The sequence below is a fragment of the Camelus bactrianus genome, chromosome 4 (assembly GCF_048773025.1).
Source record: "Camelus bactrianus isolate YW-2024 breed Bactrian camel chromosome 4, ASM4877302v1, whole genome shotgun sequence".
Taxonomy (NCBI): Eukaryota; Metazoa; Chordata; class Mammalia; order Artiodactyla; family Camelidae; genus Camelus; species Camelus bactrianus.
Window position 1 is genome coordinate 47,008,469 of NC_133542.1, and position 21,102 is coordinate 47,029,570.

The following is a 21,102-nucleotide window of genomic DNA, read 5'->3' on the forward strand; positions in this document are numbered from 1 at the left end:
TAAGTCTTTATTCATGGGCACTGAATTTTGAATTTTATATAACTTTCACATGTTACAAAACATCCTTTTTTAAAAATTTTAAACCATTTTAAAATGTAAAAATCATTCTTACCCATAGGCCATATTTTAATTTCCTACATACCACTTATTACTGTCTGATACTGTGTGTATGTCTGTGTTTTATTGATTTTGTTTATCTGTCTTCCACCACTGGAGATATGAGCAGTGATTTTTGTCTTGCTCACTTCTCAGCTACCCCTAATCTTAGAACATGTATTAAGCACTCAATAATTATTTTGGGGGTAGGTTAATGAAAGAATGTACACATTTGCTCATGCCATGTGTCCAGCACTCTGGTAAATGTCACTGATGGAGGTATCCTTGAACCTAAATTTTGTGCTACTTGTCCCCTTCCTTTCTCTCATACACAGCATAGTTTCTTTAAAAGTCATCTATGTTCTGTTCTTCAGCATCTTTCTACTTGTAATGAACCCGTTAGTATCTGGCTTGTGCCTCTGCCTCTCAAATGTAACTGCTCACAGCTGTTTCCAGTTGCCAACAGCTTTCTGATTGCTAAGTCCAATGGATTTTGTAGTCTTCATCGTATTTGATCCATCAATAGCTTTTGATAACTTCTCCCTTGGAACATCATCTGTTCTACCTTCACATCCATGGTACCATCTCTTCTGGTTTTATTTCTTTCTCTTAAACCACATATGCTCATGGTTGCAGTTTTATATCACATCAAATAATAGAGTTATCTTTTAGATGGAAAAATTATTTCTGCTTAATAATTTCATGTCTTCCCAGTGTTCTACTACCTGAAAAAAATTTTAAACCACTGCAATGAGTGGTACATGCTTATGTGCGTACCTGTTAAATCTGTGTTTAGTGGCTTTTTAACTAGTCTCAATTCATGAACCACATTTTTTATTGGAGAGTATAAGATGTTTGTTGATTGTGTTTTGATTATATCTCAATTGATAATAGCTGAAGTTGTAAATTCCATTTTGTATTGTCAGTAGAAAACATCTATCAGGTTATTGTCATCCCCGTTTTCCATCTTAGGAAATAGGAGCTCAAAGTAAAGTTATGTGAAGATTATTTTTATAACCTATAGGTATTTTCCTATATCAAAAGGATAAAACATCCACAAACCACCTGTTTGCCACACTAAACAACAGCAACAAGATTAGCTGGCAGACCAGTTACTTGGCGCTCTTTGTTATAGGATCCCAATGAAGAACATAAGAAATAAACTTACCCAAGTTTATTCCCATCCTACCAATCTCCAGAAAATATGGGGAGAATTAGTTTTTTCTCCTGTTGAAAGCCCATCCCACCCACCTCAGGGGTTTTGCTCTGTCCATCCTTTCTTTCTGTTTTCAACTTCTCCATCTCTACATGCTCCCTCATATGTTCTGGTCTCTCCCATTCTAATAACAGACTCCACCAAACCCTCCCCCTAGGTGCTGACTGATATTTCGCCCCTTACTCATGCTTCTCAAATAATATGTACCTACTGTCTACTTTTCTTCAACTTCCAATCAGTTTTTTTTAACATTTCTTATTATGAAATGGAATATACATACTGAAAAGTACGTAAAACATACGTGTACAGTTTAATAAATTAGTTATATAACACACTCAAGTTATATGACACCACTATGTTCAAGAAATAGAAAATCGCAGCTACCCTGAAACCCTCTGTGTGCTATTCTCTCCCCAAGGGCAGTAACCATCATCCTGGCTTTTGTGGGTAATCATTTTCCTTGCTCTTCTTTGTGGCATCTCCTCACTCCTCAACCTATTGCCTTCTACTTTCTACCTTCCCACTGATTCCAAAATTCTCACAATGAGGTTATCCGTGAACAATTGCCAAATCTAATGGATGTTTCTCAGTTCTAATCTCTCTCTAGGCCTCTCTGCTGTATTTGACATTGTAGATCAGTTCATCCTTCTTGAGACTACTCTAAGGTCTACGACTGTATTCTCCTGTGACTCTGCATCCTTTAACCTCTCCTTGTCTGTCCCTTTCACAGGCTCCTCTGCCTGCCCGTTACATATTGTGTCCAGGATTCCATCTTTAGCTCACTGCCACTCACCTGGCTATGGCAGCTCTGTCCACTCTGGTCATTTCAGCTTCCACTATTATGCAGCTTACTTTCAAATCTAACCTTCAGCTCAGACATGTTTTCTAAGCTTTATCTTATAGATAACTGCCTAGTGGACATCTCCACCTAGATACTCAACATTCAAGACAGATTTCATCATCTTTTCCTCTAAATTGACTCCTCCTTCTTATCGTACTTTTCTGAATCAATTGTTGACACTACTACTCACCAGTTCACCCAAGTTAGAAACCTGTAAAGCATCCTTTCCCTCTACCTAGAAGTCCTCATTTGATTTACACCTAATTCTTTCAGAATAAACCTAAATTTTATATTTCAAGAGAAGCTTTCCCTGACTTCCTCACCCCATCCAATGATAGGTCCCCCTTGCCACTCCACAAATTCCTTGTACGTGCTTCTGTCACAGTGCTTACATTGTTTGTCATTATCTATGTATATGTCTGTCATGTTCTACTAGACTTTTACTCTTTCTCTATCTCAGATACCTAATATCCACCTCAGTATTGGGCGTAGTGCTGAATGGAATGAGGAGCAAGGCAGGGGAGGGAAGCACACGCTGATGTTAAGAATAAAAGAATTCTTGTCATGTTACACACTTTAATACACAGAACCATCTGAATATGGGGTCTCCACACTAAACTCTAGGAGGCAGTACTTCTAAGGAATCTCTTACCTAAAAAAGTTCTTTTGGAAAGAATGAGGTTTTAATTGTCTTCTGACATTTACTAAATCCTTACAAATATTCATGTTGCAGACCAAACCTGGACCACCCAAAAAGCCGAAGACCCCTTCTGGACAATCAGCCTCAGTGTATTGCTACAACTGTGGGCTAGAAGGCCATTATGGACACGTAAGTTTAAGTGGCATTTGGGCTTAAAGCTTTCTGTTGTTCAGGAGTGGTTGCACTCGAAACAAACGTAATTCTGAACACTTATTTCTTATAACCTACTATCTTAAAGTAAGACTCCATATGTTTTCAACTGATTTACTTCTCCCCTTCCTGCTAGAATAAAGGATCTGTCAGAGCACATTCCTCTAATTGTTTTAAATATACATGAACAGGTTAGACTAAATAAATACAGCTCATAAAATCAGTCAGAGAAATAATAGTCGTCGATAGAATGGTTACAGTTCTCATGAGTTCTTAGGATTACTGGTATTTTGACCTAGCCAAATCATGATTTTAGATTTTCTACATAGCTCTCCAGTACCTCCAGTGTTCCCTGATACTGTGTTCGGTTAAATCTTTACCACTCGCTCACAAACCCTGACACTCACTAGTGGAAAGACAGAGATGCTGCATTGTCATCCAGCCTGTCTACCCCACAAATGCCTAGATTCCCTATCCAGCCTGCACATTTCCTAATGCTAGCTGAAAGGGCCAAACTTGTGTGTTTGGGATGCTGAGACATCAAAGCAGAAACTTGTTGCCATGAGGTGGGAGTGAGTTTCCTCACCAGTTATCCCATTAAATGTGAAACAGTAACAGCTCATGGCGGAGTCAGGATGCAATAAGAGTAGACTCAGAGCTCCTACATTCTGGGAATCTTGAGGCAGAGAAGGAAAGTCCTTGGCACGACAAGTAGAAAATCTATATGGAAAAATACATTCCCAGTCTCCAGATAGGCTTCTATTGGCCTAGAAACCAAAATAAACTAATATCAAATCAGACCTGATGACAGAAGATGGAAAGCATACAGGGCGAGGAGGTGCTTAAAATGGTTAGAGGCGTGAGCAGTAGGATGGAGTAGTTAGTATTGCAGGTCACATCTTGAATTCTGACCAAGCCTTCACCTGTAGGTGAAGACCTTGGGGATAGAACTCTATGGTATGGGGAGAGACAAAAAGTCTGAAGAAAAAGTACTGCACAGAGTCCATCAACAGATGGAGTTTTCCTTCTGCCTTGGAGCAGCAGGACCATGGAGTGAAGGGGTAGAATATGAAAACTAGGAAGGAGTTCTGATCCTCAACTTATGCTCTACTGCTGACTTAACCATGTGCCTTAAAGCAACCCACTATTTCTCTCTGGTCTCCAGTTTCTGTATCTCCCAAGCAAAGAGGTTGTACAGGGAGATCTCTCAGCACTGATTTGGTATTTCCACTGTGATCAGATCCATAGTAAAGGGGTACAGATGGAGGGACCCTGCAATAGAATTACTTCACTGCTACAGAACTCACACTGGAAACCTAGTTAGATTCTTGTTGTCAAAATTCAGATATTGCCAGCACTGTGTGGCAAACATATTCACATAAGCAGTCTACTGCCACACAAATCACATAGATGTACAATTTATGCTTGCTTACCTCTTTAAAGCAAAGGGGGTATGATTTTTAACATTTATGTTTGTTCAATTAAGGAAAAACAATTATAGTTGGACACATACTGCTTACTAGTCACTCCTGTTAATGTAGATAGGAAATATATTAAAAGCATTTGGAATTTATCCCTGAAATCTAGATTTAGATAATTTTTAATTTACAATAAAGTAAATTTGGCAGCCTCATTGCTGCCATAGATGAAGAATTCTAGATTATCCACACTAATGAAGAAGATCAGTGGTGTGGCTAATCCAAAATAGTAGATAGATTATATAGCCAACTATCAATTGTCTGTGCTAATGGAGGGGACCAGCGATGTGGATAATCAAAATATAATTTACATTTAGCTTTGGAAAATGTTTATAGGACTGTATAGCTCTGTATAGCCACATCGGGATCCAAATGGGAGACTGCAGGAGGTTAAAGATGTCTGAGGACCCCCTCCTCTTCAGCTTCAGAAACTCAGTTCTGTATATGTTAATGAATAGCTTTTCTTAGGTTAATGTGGCATCGCCCTTCCCTGATTCTACTCACTCTAGTTGGAGAGGCAGGGACAATCATAGGCAGTTCCACATGAGGCAAACCGCGATAGGAAACGGTAGTCATTGTGCAAAGAGACTACTCCAAGATGAGCGAGGCGCTGGGAGTGTGTCAGGATCTCCAGTACCTTTTTGTAATTGTAGTTTGTTCTTAATGTTTTATGGTTAGAATCTGTTTTAGTCCATTCAGGCTACTATAAACTAACTACCATAGACTGAGTGGCTTATAAACAACAGAAATTTTTTTCTCGTAGTTCTAGAGGCTGGGAAGCCCAAGATCACGGTGCCAGCAGAATCAGTGTCTGGTGAGGGCCTGCTTCCTCACAGATGACGCTTTCTTGCTGTGTCCTCACATGGTGGTGGGAAGGGCTAGAGAGCTCTGTTGGGTATATTTTATAAGAGCTCCACCCTCATGACCTAATCACCTCCCAAATGGTCCGCTTCCTAATACCATCACCTTTGGGGTTCAGATTTCAACATCTGAATTGGGTCAGGGGACACACAGACATTCAGGCCACAGCAGAATCTTACATCCAAATCTTTCATGGGTATCCTTTCTTTTGGAAACTTGGAGCCACCATGGATAGTGATTTATAAAAGCAATAATTTATATTACTGTATGGGTTTGCCTTACAACTTTCAAGACCCCAAAAAGCCCCAAAAGATCCAGAAACTCAACAACAGGATAAATCTTAAGATAGCTGAAAGAAGGAAATGACGAAGATAAGAACCAAAATTATTGAAATAGAGAACATGATAAATAGCATCATCAAAACCAAAAGGTGCTTCTTTGTAGACATTTTCTTTCCAAAAGAAAAGAGACAGACTTATGGAAAAACTACTCAAAGAAAAGGAAAAGATACAAATAATGAGTGAAAAGTGTAAATAGCATAAGATACAGTATAATTTTTTAAGTAAAAGAGAATACTATATAAACTTCATAAAGTTCAATGTTAAATCTGAAAATGCAGATAAATAATTCTCTGGAAAAATACAAATTAACGAAATGACTAAAGAAGAAAAAACCTACATGAACCAGTACCACTAAGGAACTTGAATTAGTAATCAAAATTCTCCCTACCAAAATATACCAGACCCAGGTGGTTTTGTAGTCAGGTTTTACCAAACCTTTATTCAGACAGGTAATTCAAAAGAACACCACTGAACTTGTTCTGTGAAGCTATTATAACCTAAAGCCATTTCAAAATATTCACAGAATGGTGTCATTTTTATGAAATCTCAACACTTCTAAGCTTTTACTGTTGTTTATTGGAATATTCATTAGTAGTAAGAGTATTAAAACATATGAAAATGGCAGACACCAACTTTAAGACCATGGCACCAACTTCTGGAAAGGGAAAAAATTGAATGGGAAATGGGAAGAAGTTACACAGAGGATTTCAATTATATTGTTAATGCGTAGAGGAAAACTGAAGAAAATAAAGGGTAAATGTTATCATTTGATAAAGTTAAATGGTAGGTACAGATTTCCATTACTTTATTTTCCTTTTTTTAATTACAAATATCCTTTATGAATATTAACATAAAAATCTTGAACAATATACTAGCAAGCCAAAGCAGTACATTAAAAGTACTAAGTGGGATTAGTACTGGAATTATGACTAAGTGGGATTTATTCCTGGAATTCGAGAATGGGCCAACAGATAAAAATTAATCAATGTAATATGTCACATTAATAGAATGAAGGGAAAAAACAATCATCTCAATTGATACAATAAAAGAATTTTATAAAATTCAACATCCTTTCATGAGAAAAACACTTAATAAACTAGAAATAGAAGGGAACTTCCTCACCATGATGAAGGCCATATATGAAAAACCCACAGCTAACAACATACTCAATGATGAAAGACTGAAAAATTTTCCCTTACAATCAGGAACAATGCCCACTTTTGCCACTTTGAGTCAATATTTTATTAGAAGTTCTGGCCAGAGAAAGTAGGCAAGAAAAATAAAAGACATCTGAGTTAGAAAGGAAGAAGTGAAATTATCTCCATTCACAGATAACATGGTCTCATATCTAGAAAACACTCAAGATTACACACACAGTGAAAGCTAATAAATGAATTCAGCAAAGTTCCAAGATACAAAATCAACACACAAAAATCAGTTGCATTTCTATATACTAGCAATGAACAATCCAGAAAGATAATTAAGAAAATAATCTGATTTACAATAGCAGTAAAAAGAATACAATACTTAGGAGTAAATGTAACCCCTATCAAAATCCCAATGATGATGAAGTTTTGGAACTAGAAAGAGGTGGTGGTTGTACAGCATTAAATGCCACTTAATCGTACATTTTAAAATAGTTAATCGTATTTTGTCTAGGCAATAACCAGCTTGCTTCTCTTTCTCTTTTCCTTCCAACATTTTATTTTTAAAGTTTTCAAACATAAAGTTGACTTTTTCAATGAACACCCATATACTCATCAACTCGATTCTACCATTAACATTTTACTTTTCTTGCTTTATCACCTAAGTATCCATCTTTGTACCAGTCCATTTTATTTTTTCATGCATTTCAAATAGATTGTCATTATCAGTACACTTCATTCCTAAACTATTTAGCATGCATATCATTAACTTAGAGCTCAATATCTGTTGCTTTTACGTATTTTCTGAGTTAAAAAACTTACATAAAATGCACACATTTAGAAGTGTATAATTGCTGAGTATTGATAAAAGCACCTGTCTCTGTATCCCAAACCCCTATCAAGATATAGGACATTATCATCATCCTAGAAGCTTCCCTCATGACTCTTCTTAGTCCCACTGCCACTCCACCGGAGACAATTACTGTTCTAATTTTGTCCCCACCATAGATTCATTTTCCTTGTTATAAAATTTCATATAATTGGAATCCTACAATGTGTATTCTTTCCTAAGGCTTCTTTCATTCAGCTTAATGTCTTTGAGAACTACCTGTTTTAGATCTTCAGTTCTTGATTTCAGAGCCAGAAGAGTGCTCACAGACCCACTAAAAAAAGAGCAGATCTATATGTGTTGAAACTGAACAATCTGCACAACATATTAAGTGAGGAGGGAAAAAAGGCAAAGGGAAGTGTGTTTTGTATGCTACTTATGAAAAGAAAAAACAAGACATAGAAGCTTTTACATGCTTAAAATATCTCAGGAAGGACACAAGAAACTGGTAACAGAAGTTGCCTCTAGGGAGGGGAAAGGGACTAGAGGAGAGACTTCTTGTAAAAAAATTGAAGCAGAATACACATACAAATAAGTTCACAAACTGTAAATGTACAGTTCAATTAATTTTCACACAATGAACACATCAGAGTAACCAGCACCTAGGTCAGGAATCGGAATCTTATCAGCATCCTAGAAGCAAAAAGGGTTACCCTCTATCCTGATTCTTAATAGCTTGTATTAGTTTTGCCTGTCTTTATAGTTTATACGAACAGAATCATATATAGTATATTTTGTCTGGCTTCTTTTCCTCAACATTTGTCTACAAGACTTATCTGTATTATGCATGTGGTGTAGATCATTCATTCTCATCCATGAATAGTAGTCCATTTAATGAATCCCACAGTTTGTTTATTCATTCTACTGTTGTGGATAGTTTCCAGTTTGGGGCTATTGCAACTAGTATTGCTGTGAACATTTGAGCACATCTTTCAGTAAACTTATGTATGCATTTCTGTTGTGTATGCACCTAGGAGTGGAATTACTAGGTCTCAGGGTACTGCATGTATTCAGCTTTCGTGTACACTGCCTGTTTTCCAAAGTGATTGTACCAGCTTATACTCCACCAGTAGTGTGAGAGAGTTCAACACTTGTGAAACTTACTTTTCACTGTATATTCTTTTGCATTTGGTTATATTATGAAATAGAATGCAAATTCACATGAATTTTAAAGCTAGATCTTCAAAGTGGTTTCACTGTGGGGATGGACAGCTTTTTGTTAATCTCTAGAACTTTCCTTATCTGATTTTATGAATATTTTGTTGGAGAAGTTTGAAAAGAGTCTTTTTAACTTTTGACATTTTAATTATGTATCTTGGTGTGGGTCTCTTTGGGTTCATCTTGTCTGGGACTCAGTGCTTCTTGGACTTGGCTGTCTGGTTCCTTTGCCAGATTAAGGTTTTCAGCCATTATTTCTTGAAATAGGTTTTCTTTCCCTCCATTACTTTATTTTCTATATGTAAGTGTGTATTTAGAATGATTCCTAGTTTTTTAAATCTACAAATTATGTGTATGGCTATCAGCTTTGATATCTTAGAATTACAAGTTGAGTATATAATGACAAAGTTATGATAATCAGCTAAATTCTATGCAGATATTTCATGTACTTTCTTCCTAAGAGGTACAAATTTCCCCCACAATCTGAAACTTGGGCGTTCCTATGAAACCTTTCCTAAGCTGAAGTGGCTGTCAAGTGAAGAAACAATTACCTTAGGACCCATCTCGTTAACAGATGCACAAAATAAAGGGAGATAAATGACAGATGCTCACAGACACAGTTCAAAGCTGTGGTGGCTTGATGCTGAGATTCTGTGTGTAGTTCCTGGGGAAGGAGCTTGGTGGCGCAACTCTCACTGTTCCGGGTGCTCACTGCCTCCGTAATGTCTGCTGCAAAACAAGCGCTAAACCGCCATTTTAACTTTTCACCTTTTTTTGTAAAAGTGAAAGTCCTCTTTATATTTCTTTGTTAGTGAAAACAGGTGCTAATATAGCTCTTTCACAAAGCAAAGCGATGTAAAGCGAAATTTTGAAAAGCAGGAGATAGCTGTATTTTAATTTTTCTTCAGTACCTAACTAAGAAGAATGTTTGTAATAAATTTAGGCAAGATGACAGAGGACAGAAGTGGGAAAGTTTCAAAGGGAAACCTCTTTCAAATAAAAGACATTATTTGGTTTCAGACAAGCTGAATAAATGTGTGTCACAGGTCAGGACAAACAAAGCCTACTACTTGGGGCATGGCTCAGGCCAAGGATGTGGATTTGGGAACTAGCAGCTGTGGGAAGGCCAGAGTCATGAGAGTGGGGAGCTGTCCAGGGGGAGTAAGAGGAGCGACCTCATCTTGAATAGAGGGAGCAAAGAAAACAGAGATTTCCTTCAAAATACCTAGGAGCATTTTCAAACTAGACACAATCCACTACCACCCTGCTCCCCACCATAAGAATCACTGCCCTTGTGAGCAGTGAGTATTGACTTAAAACAAGTTTGCAAAAGCCACCTGTGTGGAGGGAACAGAGGAAAGGGCTAAGAATTTACTCCCATATTTAGGGGTTATAAATGTGAAGGGAAGAAGAAAAGGAGAAGCACTTGATTGAAGGCTTTAGAAGAGACAAATAAGCAAAGGATTAATACAGTATAAAGCTGAATAAAATAAACCCTCTAACAGAGGTATAAGGCATTGCTAGGGGAGGGGGTTGGCAGGGAAGATTAAAAAAAAAAAATAAGAAGGATTTCATAGGTAAAGAAGTAAAGGAAGAAAATCTAAACTTTGAAGAATAGCATGTAAGCACAATTGAGTGTCGGGCTGGCTGATCCTTCCAGAGTCCCAGCGAGACCACAGCCTGCAGCTACAGTGTGAGTATCAGTGATGTGGGGCTCATCTCTAATTATAGTGGTCCATAATTTTGCCAAAAAAAGGTTATCTGAACAGTGTGACCTTGTGACATCATAATTTCAAATACAATTTGCAGGAGTGTACAGAAAGACGAATGTTTAACCAGACCTTTCCAACATCTCCATTCATCTACTACTATGATGACAAATATGAAATCCGGGAGAGAGATCAGAGAATAAAACGAAAAGTAAAAGGTATGTTATTAGATGTCTTGCTAGATCACCTTTGCAGGAGTTCCTAAACTTTTTTCGCACTGTCTTTGCCTGCTTTGTGGGTCTTTGGTTAGCACCAAAAATGTTTTTAATAATTACTATAGAAACTGGAACTTTCTTGATCTCTAGAAATCAAGCACCCATTTAAAAAATCCTGTGTTGTACTCTATTCACAATGAGCATTTTTTCTTACATAATGATCATTTTAGAAAATGTCCAGAAAATACTTCCATCTGTACATGCATACAGAATTTTTAAAAGCCCCTTTGAAATTTTTCTGTTCAACAAGTAATTTTTTTTTTCCCTTTTTGTGTCTCTGGTATTTTTCAATCAAAGAAAAGTTTTCCCTGCTAGATGATTCCTGGTAGTTCCAGGAGCTTCGCCAAAGAGGTCATTTCTTATTGGCCACCATTATGAGCAGAGCTGCAGGTCCACAGCCATTCTCTGTAGTTTCCTTATTTGCTGTTGCTAACATAATGTTCTTTCTCACCAAATTATTTTATAATTTAAGCCTATTTTCTCTACCTCTCTTTCTCTGAATTCAGGTCCTTTCAAAATGAAGATAGCAATTCTGGGAAGAGTAGAGGAATTACTTCTCAACTCCTGCATATTTTACATATTAAATTTTATGTAAAATTTATCTCAACTATATAGAGAGAAATTATAATACATGAAGATAATGATCAGCAAACTAAATTTAAAAAGATTAAAAAGAACTGCATCAAAATGTCATCTCTAGATTAAAAGATCATGGGTGCATTTTTTTTTAATTTTCTTTACACTTTTTTGTATTTCCCAGATTTTCTTTAATGAGCATTTATGACTTTTATAATCAGAGAAAAACCATTTGTTCTCCTTTTTAATTAGTTATATTGACAACTGTATGGCACAGATCCACTTCGAGGCTTGCTGTGATCAATTGGAATTTATATTTTATACTAACATCTATAAGTAATTACTTATTTTTATTCTAGAATTCATTTTTGTCCACTAAATATACTACTTAGTACTCCATCCCATTTTTTTTTTCAATTGGTGACTTCTTTAATCTTTCAAGGTACTGTTGACAGGTTAGTTTTCCTCCCTCACTGTAACCTCATCTCCCACTTATCCCATCAGACACTTGTAGTGGGAGTGCTAAGTCCCAACAAAATGTAACATCAGATCTGGCACATAAACCTCTCAGATACACGAGGGTGTGCACAGGAACTCACTGTCCAAGCCAGTGAACTCTACTCTGGAGGAATAACCTCCTGTCCAGCATGGTATCCACCTATAAGTACTATGGCCATACTTTATCTTCAGAGGATAATTGAAATGTCATATGAGACTGTCAAAAAGCCATTTTATACATCTTGTTTCACCTTATCATCAAGGGCTGTCTCTTTATCAGTGCAGGAACTTGAATTGGTCAGACATGACTTTCCTTCACAAAGCTTAAGTGATTACTGCTTTCACTGGTCCTTGTCTCCATTTTTTAACCTAGTTAAACTGTATTGAACAGAATAAATATCATTGGATTTCTGGATTTCTTCCATGTTTAGCACTCAGAAAAATAGAACTACAGCCATTCAAGTTTTAGTGAGTGATTTTTACCTTAGTAAGCATTCTTCAGAATGTGATATCATTAATGCATTTAAATATCTGGCTTTTCTCCCTGTGGAGTTATTCACAGACCTATGAAAGCTCTGCACGGACTGTCTTCCTGCTGAATATGCAAAAATACTTCTGTATTTTTCAGAACTCCAGAAAAATGGGGATTTTCCAAGACAGTTCAAGAGGCCTCATATGGAAGCAGCAGATAGGAGGCCCCACCATGATGTGAGGAAGAGCCAAGCCTCATGGAAAAACAACAGGTGGCCTCAAGAAAAGAAAGAAATCCAGAAAGAAACCGTAAGCAGGAACAACAGAGAGCGTGAAAAGCACAAGAAGGCTGACAGGTGTCGTGAAGTGGATGAGGACTTTCCCAGGGGCCCCAAGGTCCACTCTTCTCCTGGTACTTTCAAAACCCAGAAGCCTCACAAGCCCTTCCATTACTCATCGCATTCCCACAAGCCAAGAGAAGACAAGCTGCCCAAAGAGGGCAAGCGGGGCAAGCATAAGAAAAAGGAGAGCTGCTTGGAGGAGGATGGCAATGATAATCTATTTCTCATTAAGCAGAGGAAAAAAAAATCTAAGCTGTGAGTCAGCTTCTGATATCACTTCCCAGTGTTTGTCTGGGCTTCATATCTCCAACATCCTGGCAATATTTTTATTGTCTATGATTAAATAAAAGGAAGTTTGGTTTTTTTTTTTTATCTCAGTCATACCTAGAGCTGCTGAAGACCTTGAAGAGCTCAGTTCTCTGTGTGCAACAAGTTATTAGGTAAGAAAACAGAAAGATAAACTTGGAATTCCCCTGTTCCAGGACGTCATTTTACTCAGAGTCCTACGGATAGGAAGAATTAATTGTTTCAGAAAAAAAAATTTTTAAATACTTTGAAAAAATAGAAGTTCATCAAATAAAAGCTCATCATCTGCAGTGTGAGCATGAAAATTAAATCCTTACAAAAAGAAATTAATGCTGATACAAAAAAATTCAGCATTCCTTTTTTTGTTTGTTTTTTAACATTACTCTAAATCTAAATCTGGCTTTTCTTGCTTCAGAAGCTGGTGTCAGCATCCTCCTCTAGCCAGAACATCACAGGCTGAAGATGAAGGTGTCATCATTGAAGCACTGAAGAGGCAGGGAATTGGGTTTCATAGCAAAATATAGGTAAAGACTCCATCCAGACTAAATGTCGAGAGACAGATTTCCTGAAACAAGTGAAAAAAAGTCATCTTTTACGTAATTTTAATGTAATCACAAGGAAATAGTTTTTGCCATTTTTACAGTCACACTTGAAGGTTGTCCCTCACATATTTAAGATGAATATTGTCCAGCTTTAAAATTTGTTTTGTTCTCGTGAGGTTTTTAATTACCACAGAGCTATAAAGAAGTTTTTGTATTTGTGAGCCTTTTGTACTTATCAGAGCTTAATGTTAGAATAAGACAAATAAAATGTCTAAAATGCAGTAAATAAATTTATCTATTATGTAAAAAGACAATGAGAGTTTGAGCAACAAAGGGAGTACTTGGGTTGGACAAGTGACTAAAGTTGTAAAATCTCCGCAAACTGGGGTCAAATGCCGTTATTGCCCAAGCACTAACTCTCCGCCAGAATAAAATAAGATGGAGAAATAAAGATATTTCTCCATGTTCTCCAATGATTTTATAATGTTGGAATCTTAAATTTGTGTTTTACTCTTCGTGAAATACACAATCTGCCATACGTCTGTTAGGATCAGCTCTCTTTTCTTTGGTGTGAGGGGCGGGGGCAGGGGGGAGATGCAGGAGAGAATCTCTCCTCCAGAATCAGCCTTAGTGTCTTGAGTCCACCACCTTCCCTGTACTGCCCAGCTTTCAGCTAAGTGTCAGCATTCCTTGTGTGTTGGTGCTTGGCTTCCTAACATCAGCTGGGATTGTTTTAACCCTAAGGTAAGTGAGCAGTCTTTTAACAGTGCTAAAAGTGACAACCATGAAAAACAACTTCAGAGAGTAGGAAGCCTTGAGATAATTGGCATTATTTCTCAGTAGGGCTTGGAACAAGCGCATTTAATTATTGATGTGCTAGCATTCCTTCAGATCTGGGGATGTCTACTTTCAGGACAGAAATGGGATTACCATTTTTTAGAGCCTTTCATACTTAGAAAATTGGAGGAGGGAAGAAAGGAAGCTCTTTTTCTATTTGTTTCTGCACATTATTTTTCCTCTCAAATTTTATGGTTTTTATTAGACAAACATTTTGTTCTGGGATGTAATTTATCCTTCAGGTCCATGCATTTAATGCTGATAGGAAGGCAGATGAGCTGCTTCACTTTGGGGCATTAGGACGGTAAGGAAAGAACAGAAACACAAGAGGAGCTTCTGCTCCATTTCCTCTTCATTGCCCTTGGCACCTGGCTCTTACACCAAGTACTCCGTTAAAGGTAGTCAGTTAGTCTGCTCACACACTGACTTTCCATACATGAGTAGGGAGTTTAAAATATAGAGAGACTAGATAATCAAGTAAGACTTTAAATGGATAAATATGATTAAGAGAAAAGCAGATATCCCAAACAGTAAGGATCTGCATAATTAGTAAAATTGAGAAGACTCAAAACATCTTTTGCTTCTGGTCCCACTTTGATTAGAAACAGCCTAAGTGGCTCCTTTCCTGGGTTCTACCTTGAGTCACGTTTGGCATTCTTAGACTAGAGCACAGGGAAGCCATCTCCCAGTCTCTCAGTGGAAAGCCTTGCTTTCATGGACCATGCTGCTAACAGTGCCTGTTATTTCAGAGCCATGCCATTAACAGCGCTTATTATTGGCTCTTTATTTTTGTTACACACGGAGTACGTATTCATTTTAAGGGGGAAAATTTTTTTTAAATTTTTTTCTAGTTATCATCTGTCACCATACAGAAGCTGTTATTGACTATATTCATCATACTGTACATTTCATCGCTGTGACTCATTTGTTTTGTAACTGAAAGTTTGTACCTTTTTTTTTATTGAAGTATGATTGACTTGCAATATTGTATTAGTTTTAAGTATACAACATAGTGATTTGATATTTTTTATGCATGGTAAGTCTAGTTACTATCTGTCATCTTACAGAGTTACTGTATTATTGACTGTATTCCTGATGCTGTACATACATCCCTGTGACTTACTTGATAACAGGAAGTTTGTACCTCTTAATCTCCCTTACTTTTTTCACTCATCCCCACTCCTCTCCCCTCTGGCAAACACTAGTTTGTTCTCTATGAGTCTGTTCATGTTTTATTATGCCTGTTTCTTTGTTTTGTTTTTTACTCCACATATAAGTGATGGGCACTTAGGTTGCATCCATATCTTGGCTATTGTAGATAATGCTGCATTGAACATAGGAGTGCATATATCTTTTTAAATTAGTGTTTTTGTTTTCTTTGGAAAAAGTACCCAGGAGTGGAGTTGCTGGGGTTGTATGGTAGCTCTAGTTTTAGTTTTTTGAGGAAAACCTCCATACTGTTTTCCATAGTAGCTTTGCCAATTTACATTTCCACCAGTAGTGCACAAGGGATTCCTTTTTTCCACATCCTTGTCAACACTTACTTCTTGTCTTTTTGATAATAGCTATTGTGGCAGATGTGAGGGGATATCTCATTGTGGTCTTGATTTGCATTTCCCTGATGATTAGTGATGTTGAGCATCTTTTCATGTGCCTGGCCATCTGTATGTCTTCTTTGGAAAAATGTCTGTTCAGGTCTTCTGCCCAGTTTTTAATCGGGTTGTTTTTTGATGTTGAATTGTGTGAATTCTTTGTATATTTTGGATATTAACCTCTTATCAAATATATCGTTTGCAAATATCTTTTCCCATTCAGTAGGCGGCCTTTTTGTTTTGTTAATAGCTTCCTTTGATGTGCAAAAGCTTCTTAGTTTTGTGTAATCCCATTTGTTTATTCTTGCTTTTGTTTCCCTTGCCTGAAGACATCTATCCCAAACTACATTGCTAAAACCAATGCAGAGAGTATCCGCTGCCTATGTTTTCTTCTAAAAGTTTTATGATTTCAGGTCTTATATTTAAGTCTTTAATCCATTTTTAGTTTATTTTTGAATATGGTATGAGAAAATAGTCCAGTTTGATTCTTTTACATGTAGATGTTCAGTTTTCTCAATGCCATTTATTGAAGAAGCTATCTTTTCCCCATTGTATTTTCTTGACACTTTTATTGCAGATTAATTAACCATGTAATATGGTTTCATTTCTGGGTACTCTATTCTGTTCCATTGATTTGCATGTCTCTTTTTGTGCTAGTACCATAGTGTTTTGATTACTATCGCTTTGTAGTATACTTTGACGTCAGGGAGCATAATACCTCCAGCTTTGTTCTTCTTTCTCAAGATTGTTTTGGCTATTCATGGTCTTTTGTGTTTCCATGCAAATTTTAGAATTGTTTATTCTAGTTCTGTGAAAAATGCCATTGGTGTTTGATAGAAATTAGTTTGAATCTGTAGGGTGCCTTAGGTAGTATGGTCATTTTAACATATGAATTCTTCCAATCCATGAGCACAGTATATCTTTCCATTTGTTTTTGTCATCTTCAGTTTCCTTCAGTGTTTTAGAGTTTTCCAAGTACAGGTCTTGTACCTTCTTGGTTAGATATATTCCTAGGTATTTTATTCTTTTTGATGCAGTTGTAAATAGTATTGTTTTCTTAATTTCTCTTTCTGATAGTTCATTGTTAGTATATAGAAACACAAAAAATTTCTCTATGTTAATTTTGTATCTTACAACTTTACAAAATCATTTGTTAGTTCTAATAGTGTTTCGGTGGCATCTTTAGGATTTTCTGTATATGTTATAGTATCATCTACAAACATTAACTTGTTTTACTTTCTTCTTTCCAATATTGATTATTTTTATTCTTTTTCTTGTCTTATTGCTGTGACTAGGACTTCCAGCACTATGCTGAATAAAAATGGTGAGTATGCACATCCTTGTCTTGTTTCTGATCTTAGAAGAAATGCTTCCAGCTTTTCACTGTTGAGTATGATGTTAGCTGTGGGTTTCTCATAGGTAGCCTTTATTATGTTGAGGTGCATTCCCTCTATACCCACTTTGTGGAGAGTCTTTATGATGAATGAATGTTAAATTTTGTCCAAAGCTTTTTCTACATTATTGAGGTGATCATATGATTTTTATTCTTCAATTTGTTAATGTGAATTAATTTGCAGATGTTGAATCATCCTTGCATTCCTGGAATAAATCCCACATGATCATGGTGTATGACCCTTTTAATGTATTGTTGGATTCAGGTTGCTAATATTTGTTGAGGATTTTTGCATCTGTGTTTATCAGTGATACTGGCCTATAATTTTCTTTTTATTGTTGTGTATTTGTCTAGTTTTGGTATCAGGGTGATGCTAATCTCGTGGAATGAGTTAAGAAGTATTCCTTCCTCTTCAGTTTTTTGGAGTAGTTTGAGAAGGAAAAGTGTTAACTCTTCTTTAAATGTTTGGTAGACTTCCCTGTGAAGTCATCTGGTCTTGAACTGTTGTTTATTGGTTTTTTGTTTTTTTTTTTAATTATTGGCTGAGTTTCATTACTAGTAATTGGTCTGTTCATATTTTTGATTTCTTCCTGATTCAGTCTTGGGAGATTGTACATTTGTAGGAATTTATTTATTTATTCTAGATTGTCCATTTTATTGGCATATAATTATTTGTAGTAATCTCTTTTGATCCTTTGTATTTCAGTGATAACAGTTATAACTTACCTTTTTCCATCTCTGATTTTATTTATTTCTACCCTTTTTATTTCATGAGTCTAGCTAAAGTTTATCAATTTTGTTTATCTTTTCAAAGAACCATCTCTTAGTTTCGTTGATATTTTCTATTGTTTTTTAGTCTATCATTGATTTCTTCTCTGATCTTCATTATTTCTTTCATTCTACTGACTTTGAGTTTTCTTTGTTCTTCCAGTCCCTTTAGATGTAAGGGTAGGTTGTTTATTTGAAATTTTTCTATTTCCTGAGGTAGGCTTGTATCACTATAAACTTCCCTCTTATAACTACCTTTGCTATGTCCCATAGATTTTGTATCATTTTGTTTCATTTTCATTTATCTCTAGGTATTTTTTAATTTCCTCTTTGATTTCTTCAGTGATCCATTGGTTGTTTAGTAGCATATTGTTTAGCCTCCACATGTTTGTGTTTTTTTGCAGTTTTCTTCTTGTAGTTGATTTTTAGTCTCATACCATGATGGTTGGAAAAGATGCTTGATATGACTTCAGTCTTCTTAAATTTATTAAGACTTGTTTTGTGGCCTAGCATGTGATCTATCCTGGAGAATGTTCCATGTGCATTTTAAAAGAATGTGTATTCTGCAGCTTTGTGATGGAATGTTCTGTGTGTGTGTGTGTGTGTGTGTGTTTATCTCCACCTGTTCTAATGTGTCATTTAAGGCCAGTGTTTCCTTATTGATTTTCTGTATGGATGACCTGTCCACTGATGTAAGTGGAGTATTATTTTTAAATTCTTCCTTTATGTTTGTTAATATTTGCTTTATATAGTTAGGTACTCCTATTTTGGATGCATATATGTTTACAATTGTATATCTTGTTGGATAGAGCCCCTTATCATTGTGTGATATCCTTCCTCATCTCTGCCACACTCTTTGTTTTAAAGTAAGTCTGTTTCATCTTATATAAGTATTACTACCTAAAGGGGGGGAATTTTTAACATAAAAATCATACCTGATTCTTCTACTCAAAGATATGGTTAAAATTTTTAGTATCTATCCTTCCAGACCTTTTTCTGTATGTAAATACATTGTTTTCCACTTAATAATGACTTTCTTTCTAATCAAACATATATCTACATCATTTTTAATGGCTACATGATTATCCTATTATATCATTATATCAAAATTTATTTAATTAGCTCTGTTTTTGAACTTTCTGATTATTTCTGAGCTTCATTATTTGAAAAAAAAATCCTTCTACACACATCATATCTTCTCTGATTATTCCATATAAAACAAAATTAATGGGTAAAAAAACATGTATATATTTCACGAAAGTTTTAGTACACGTTGCAAAATACAGTCCTGGCAGTGGAGGAAAGTGTTTATCTCTCCAGTCCCACAATAACATGGAATGTTTTCATTCCTTTTTCTCTTTGCCACTCTGATGGGCAAAAAAACATTGTTTGTTAGTGCTGCAGTGAGAAGATTGGCTCTGTTTGTGTAAGGAGAGACAGCATTAATAATTATCAATAATCTATTCATAAAAGATATGGAAAGAAGCTGCTCATAAGAAACAACTAAAAATTCTGCCAACAAAACATTACATACAAAATAACAGCCTTTCATTCTCTCATCACTATCTTGATCCCCTGATCTTATCATTTTTGATTTTCACAATTCAGAGGGTTCTGCTGGCATCTGCTGAGTAGAGGTCAGGAATGTTGCTAGAATCCTATGATCCACAAGACAGTTCCCTGCAACAAAGAATTAACCAGCCCAAAATGTCAGTACTGCTAAGGCTGAGAAACTCTAATTGAAACCCTAACCCATTTCACAAAGGAATTCTCACCAAGAGGGGTGAGTGCAGGTTGCCTGCCGCATCTGACAGGATGTACCCTTGTCTTATAAAGCTTAGACTTTCATCAGACTATGCTGGTGTTTGAGAGTTTGGTGGGACAAGTCCCATTCATCTGAAATAAGGCCCGCTAGTTCCATGGCATAAAGATCTGCAGACCATTTGGACCCCTTTGTGGAGGGACAGGGCTACTGGCAGCTTAGCCAGCTGAGGGGAATTACATATTAGTAAAACCAGGAAGCATGAATACAAATGCTAGAGCACCAGGGGGAGGTGTTAGCTCTGTTGAGGTAAATATAGGATGTGTGAGGAAAGAGGGAGTCAGCTGATGCAGAGGGTGGTGGGGTGGAGAGGGTTGGAGCCTATCTAGTAGGACTTTTGATTGGTTAAGAATGTCACTAGGTTGTAGAAGCCATCACCAGGACCCAAGTTCAGCACAAACCCTTAGGGTTTGGGCTTAGCACTCCAAAGAAGTACTAACCATTGGAAGACATGCAGCACATGCCATGCAATGAATCATTTCATGTGATAAAGTTGCTCTATCCAAAGAAAACAAGTTTCCAGTGCATTTAATGTATATTTAACATATATGATGGACATTGTAAGCCATCTAAAAACTGTGAAGTATATCAGTTTTTAAAGTGATGTATGAGGAAATGTCTCCAATAAAATCCAGTAAGGGAGTAGGGAAGTGGGATGATAAGAGAAGAGAACGAATCCAAACTGGATGCCTTATCAAGTCAAGGTCCCACAGAGGGTGGCTCTCAGACTCCCAATTGAGTGCTAGAGACAGCGTGGGCTGTGGGTTGATCAGGGGCAAAGGAGTATGTGTGCCTGTGTAGCATTTTTGTTTTAAGTCAGTCATTGTTTTAAGAGCTGCTCCGAAAGCCTTTCAACTCTGGCTCTCTGTGCACGCAGGCAGAGTGGGTTTGGGCAGTGAGGAGGCAGCGTGCTGACAGACACAGGGATGTGAAACACGTCATCTGCTACAACCATAAGCTCCGAACAGTCCTTCCCACAAAAGACTACTTGGCAGTTTTACACAAAAATGTTTTTAAAATTATTTTTGAATGCAGAGAATACAACTCTATTTTGATGTACTATATGTAACTGTTCTCAATAAAGAGTTTATCAACTT

The 21,102-nt window shown here is 36.6% G+C and overlaps 1 protein-coding gene across 4 annotated transcripts in view; it reads left to right on the plus strand.

Annotated features, from left to right (window-relative positions):
• Positions 1-21,102, plus strand: part of ZCCHC7 (zinc finger CCHC-type containing 7) — a 214,916-nt gene extending 193,814 nt beyond the window's left edge. For 3 of the 4 annotated variants that reach the window (XM_010952881.3, XM_010952882.3, XM_045515202.2), the window contains exons 7-9: positions 2,887-2,982; positions 10,685-10,802; positions 12,562-21,102. In XM_010952881.3, the coding sequence (XP_010951183.1) occupies positions 2,887-2,982; positions 10,685-10,802; positions 12,562-13,004 (657 nt within the window). In that variant the 3' untranslated portion in view covers positions 13,005-21,102. The remainder of the gene's footprint in view (positions 1-2,886; positions 2,983-10,684; positions 10,803-12,561) is intronic. The other variant, XR_835149.3, reaches the window with a different exon arrangement.